This window comes from Arachis ipaensis, chromosome B03, assembly GCF_000816755.2.
Source record: "Arachis ipaensis cultivar K30076 chromosome B03, Araip1.1, whole genome shotgun sequence".
Classification (NCBI taxonomy): domain Eukaryota; kingdom Viridiplantae; phylum Streptophyta; class Magnoliopsida; order Fabales; family Fabaceae; genus Arachis; species Arachis ipaensis.
In genome coordinates, this window is record NC_029787.2 from 129,966,880 (window position 1) to 129,972,463 (window position 5,584).

At 31.8% G+C, this 5,584-nt stretch overlaps 1 protein-coding gene across 1 annotated transcript; it reads left to right on the forward strand.

The window, feature by feature from the left end:
- Positions 1,567 to 4,209, forward strand: LOC107633890 (ABC transporter G family member 11-like). The gene is made up of 8 exons (XM_016337483.2): positions 1,567 to 1,786; positions 1,861 to 1,940; positions 2,029 to 2,499; positions 2,585 to 2,671; positions 2,769 to 2,894; positions 2,991 to 3,185; positions 3,278 to 3,367; positions 3,531 to 4,209. The coding sequence occupies exons 1-8, from the start codon at positions 1,567 to 1,569 to the stop codon at positions 4,176 to 4,178; spliced, it is 1,917 nt and encodes a 638-aa protein (XP_016192969.1). The 3' UTR covers positions 4,179 to 4,209.

The window sequence follows — 5,584 nt, forward strand, 5'->3', positions numbered from 1 at the left end:
GAGGAAGATCGAAAGAACCACAAGATCCAAACTCTTCCAATCGTATGATTCATGTTTATGAATTCAGGTACGCTTTCGCATTATGATATATATATTTTTGGTGATTCAATATGGATGATCTGGGATATTGAAATTAATTTATTCTAACACTCTACTCTCAGAGCATCTCCAACGGCAATACAATGAAGGACACGTTCTGACAAAAGTTGAAGCCCTGCTATTGGAGTAATATAAATACGAGTCCTGACACGTATTTTAAAGTAAGTAAGTCCCTCTGAACAGGGATAGTGAATTATTTTTAAATTTAAATATTTAAATTATATTATTAAAAAAATTAATTATATTAATTTTAAGTATTTTAATTAATTAATTAAGTGGGATCACAACAGGGACTAAAGTTAGTTCCTCCTAATGGAGAAGAGAGATGCTTTGAGTTCCTATTTACTGTTTATGACGCAAAAGCTGATGTGAAGTTACTTTTTATGACAGGTGGGCCATAAACAGTAATTGGGATGAGTTCCCTACTGGAGATGGTCTCATAACTCATAAGTCGTAACCAGCTTGCAATCAGGCATTAACAATTCTTAAAGAAAAATCCAGAATTCTAATTTTTTTAATAAAAAATATTTTTCTATAAGAGAAAGTACGAGGAGCCAATAGAATATTTGTACAATGTGCACAATGGAGGTTTAGGGAATATTAGAGATATAATTATTAGTGTTACCTTTTTTCATCAACTTAAGTTTTTGGGATGAGTGGTATTATGACATGGTATTAGAACTCTAGATCCAAAAGGTTAAGAGTTCGATTTTTGGTGAATTCAAAAATTAATTTAAATTTTTTAGAAGATGTTTATTATCCCTAATACTCGAATGGTTATTCTAGATACCCTAGCAGGACTCTTTGTATAATTAAGAATGAATTGCTTTTTTCTACCATCCTTCTTTCTTAAAACTTTTCTTCCTCGACCTAACTTGTACGGTTGTACCCACCCTCATGCTGTTTTTTCTGCATCCAAAATTAAGGAGTACAAGTTCGTCATTCAAACTTTAATTTACTTCTAAAACTAGTTATAACTAGTATTAATCAAATAATATTAACTTTATCATAATAATATATAGGATCATTATAATATATTTATGCTACGGTAGTTATGATATATAGTTTTGATTTGACTAGTGAAGTATACAAATTTAAGGATTAAATTTGTGCATTAAAATTTTTAAAATATTAAAATACATTTTAAGTGACGAATTTGATGGTCTGATTTGTGTTCAGTCCGTACAACAATTTGGAGTTAAAGAACATAGTAGAATCCTCCCTTCCGACATGACTTGCATATGTGACATGTTACATCAATCATGTTACTATTTTTCTTTCCTCTTGTATTTAGCAGCTACACAAAAATAAGGCCGAATTTCAAAGAAAACAAGGCAATTTTCATTGTAAACAAGTGATCCTTTGTTTAAATCGACGCACGTTAATTCTTATCAATATCATACATGTGCTTTGTCAATAATATATACACACGCATGTTATTGAAACACAAAGTGAAATAATTTGAACATGAACAAGCTTCTTGATCCCTCAACAGAAAGCCACATAGGCATTACTGAGGGAGAAGGTATAACAGTGACATGGGAGAACTTGTGGGTCACTGTTGCTGATGGAAAGAAAACGAAACCAATTCTGGAAGGTCTTACCGGTTATGCACAACCAGGGAGGCTTTTGGCTATAATGGGACCTTCTGGTTGTGGCAAATCCACACTTCTTGATGCCTTATCAGGTGATCATGCACTTCTTGTAATAATAATAGTAAAAAGACAAACTTTAATTGTTGAAAATTTGACTTTCTATCAGGAAGATTGAGCCCAAACATAAAGCATAAAGGGAATATTCTAATAAATGGGCACAAACAAGAACTGGCTTATGGAATATCAGTAAGAAATATGTCCCAAAAGTTCTCAATCCTAAGAAAGAAGATAGGAACATTTAAGAAATGATTGATGAGTTTTGTTGTGATATCAGGGATATGTAACACAGGATGATGCTTTGCTTTCAACTTTAACAGCTCAGGAGACTTTATACTACTCAGCTCAGCTTCAGTTCTCTGATTCCATGCCCATATCAGAGAAGAAGGAAAGAGCTGATGTAACTCTTAGGGAAATGGGTCTGCAAAATGCCATTAACACAAGGGTTGGAGGATGGGGTTCTAAAGGACTCAGTGGGGGACAGAAGAGGAGACTAAGCATCTGCATTGAGATCTTAACACATCCAAGACTCTTGTTTCTTGATGAACCAACAAGTGGACTTGATAGTGCAGCTTCTTATTATGTCATGAGAAGAATTGCTAACCTTGTTCAGAAAGATGGCATTCAAAGGACTATTGTTGCATCTATTCATCAACCTAGCAGTGAAATTTTTGAACTCTTCCATCACCTTTGTCTTCTGTCTTCTGGTAAAACTGTATATTTTGGTCCTGCCTTTGATGCTAATCAGGTTTGGAACTAAAACTTCCTATGAAGCAACAAGCATACATTGATTGTATGCTTAACAATTAATACTTTCTTGTTTTGCTGCACAGTTTTTTGCTTCAAATGGTTTTCCTTGTCCAACACTCCATAACCCTTCTGATCATTACTTGAGGATCATAAACAAAGATTTTGAACAGGTATGCAGAATTTGTGAGTTCAGTGCAACATGTTAAATCTTGTGCTTAAGAAAATGAACTTGTACACTTTGTGAATTTGTATGATTGTTTTCATCAGGATGCTGAAGAAGGCTTTGGTAGTGGAATAACGGCAGAGGAAGCTATTAATATTCTTGTGAAGTCTTATAGCTTGTCTCAGATTAAAAACAAAGTCAATACAGAAGTGGCAAACATAAACCAAAGTGTAATGTTTAGTCAAATCCTAAAGAAGAAGAATTTTCCAAACAGAATCAAAAGACTAATATAACAATAACTTTTAATTTTTCATTCATGTCTCTAGGATTCTGGTGCAGTAGAGAAGAAGAGGGTCCATGCTGACTTCCTGACTCAGTGCCTTGTTCTTATAAGAAGATCTGCACTGAATTATTTCCGCGACTTGAGCAATTACTGGCTGCGCCTTGCTGTGTTTATTGCAATAGCTCTAAGCTTGGGCTCTATCTACTATGATATTGGCTTTGGTGTTGGATCTATTCAGGTTAACAAACATAGGAAATTAAGATATTCATTAATTATAGCTTTCAATAATCAAGGTTGATTAGTAACAGTCTTGTCATGCACTTGCTTCAGGCTAGAGGATCTCTGCTTACTTTTTTCATTTCCCTTTTGTCTTTCATGACACTTGTTGGTGGATTTGCTCCAATGCTAGAGGAAATCAAGGTAAATTGTTCTAGTATCCTTGTCCTTTATTTCCTAGTTTATTTCACTACATCATATACAATATAACACTAATTGTGTACATAAGAAGGTTGTGTGAGCCTTAAAATAGTTGACACTAATAGGACTCCAAATGTAATGTACAATTTTTCTTTGATGGTATCAGGTATTTGAAAGAGAGAGATTGAATGGACACTATGGAGTTACAGCATTTCTCACAGGGAACACATTTTCTGCTGTTCCATACATGCTAATAGTAACCATGGTTCCGGGACTAATATCCTATTACCTTTGTGGACTCCAGAAAGGACTATTCCACAATGGAGCAGAACACTTGATATACTTTGTATCAGTGCTATTTGCCATAGTTATGTGGGTTGAGAGCCTCATGCTTGTTGTAGGAAGTGTGTCCCCTAACTATGTTATAGGCATGTTCATTGCTGGTGGAGTCCAAGGAATCATGATCCTAGTTTGTGGATTCTATAGGTTACCAAATGATATTCCAAAACCCTTATGGAAATACCCTTTGTATTATCTGTCATTTCAAAAGTATGCACTCCAAGGGTATTTCAAGAATGAATTTGAAGGCTTAACATTTGTGATTGGTCATAACATGAACATTAGTGGTAGGGAAATACTAAGAGAGACATGGCATGTGGAAATGGGACACTCTAAGTGGCTTGATCTTGGAATCTTGTTTGTAATGATTCTTGTGTACAGAATGCTGTTCTTGGCAATCACTAAGAGCAAGGAGAAGTTGAAGCCTGTTTTTGCTGCTATTACTGCTAGACTTGAGTCACCAGCAATCATATAATGGTTATGTTCAAAGTTAAACAAGACTATAATTCTGGAAGCAAACATTTTTTTATTTTCAGATATTTTCTGTAATTATTCAAAGATCATAGACAAATTTTGGTCACTTTTAAAATATTTAAATGCAAATAAACTTCATTTTGTGTGTATAACGAGTAAAGTTATCAAATAATATGATTAGATAGTTACACCTTTAAGTTAGTGTGTATTTCGAAGGTACACTAATTTAAAGATGAAAAGTTTTCCTTAAAAAAAAAAAAAGAAGGGAGATTCTATGGCATGGATTATAAAAAACATCCATATATATGGATCTTAGGTGTTATGCTTTTTTGTGTGATGCGTGTTAGAGAAAATTTAATGACAACTTCAGTTGATGCAATTAAAAAGTTGACACCGCAAAATTTTAGAGCTTTGTCTCATAAGTCATAATAGCAGCATAATCAGAAACAATAATCAAATATGCTTAGATCCAGTTTGAAAAAATAACTTAATTAAATTACTTTTAAAAAAATAACTTAAATAATAAATAACTATATTAAAAGTAATTTATAAATAAGTTATTTTGTGTTTGAGTTTTTAGTTTTAAAAGTGTTTATTTTATAAAAATGTGATAAAAAATAGTAGTATTATGAGAAAAATCATTTTTTTTAACTTCTCTATAAACTTCTAAATAGCTTCTTAAAAAGCTGCAATTTAATTTTAAAAATTACACCAAATATTAATATTACTACTTTTCATAAGTCAAAAGGTCTAAAAAATTACTTTTAAAATTTTTCAAACTGCTCTTAATAAAAAAATTAGTATAATATGTTTTGCTAATGGGCCAACTGCTTTTTTTGGGCCAATCAGTTTTAATTGGACATGCTGAGTGATTACTAAACCATACTTCTATTTACTGTCACAATAATAATAATAATAATAATAATAATAATAATAATAAGTGAGTAACAACCTTAATTCATTTAGAGTAAATAATAAGGTTAAATAACTTTGTCTTTTTTTAAATAAATGTCAATAATATTTGATACTTAATTAATAATTATATTGTGAACATAGTTATGTATATATCCCACTATTTATTGTGCCAATAAATTTAATTTAATTTGATATATAAAAGACAGTTACATGATCTTCTGAGAGAACTTAGTTCGTGCTCTTTGATATAATGGGAATCACATAATTAGTTAAAGAAAAATTAAAAAATGGGTATTTATTCTCGTTCAAATACTTATAAAACACTAAAAGTTAGGCATGCGTCGCGACACGTGGTGCTGTGTGTCGCGATTTTGAACTGCTTAGTCAGTGATGTTAATTTTTTAAATATCTTAAAATGTAATTAAAATAATTAAATACGGTAAAAACTCAAATAATTATCTCTAATGGTAGTATTTAATTAAAATAAAAATT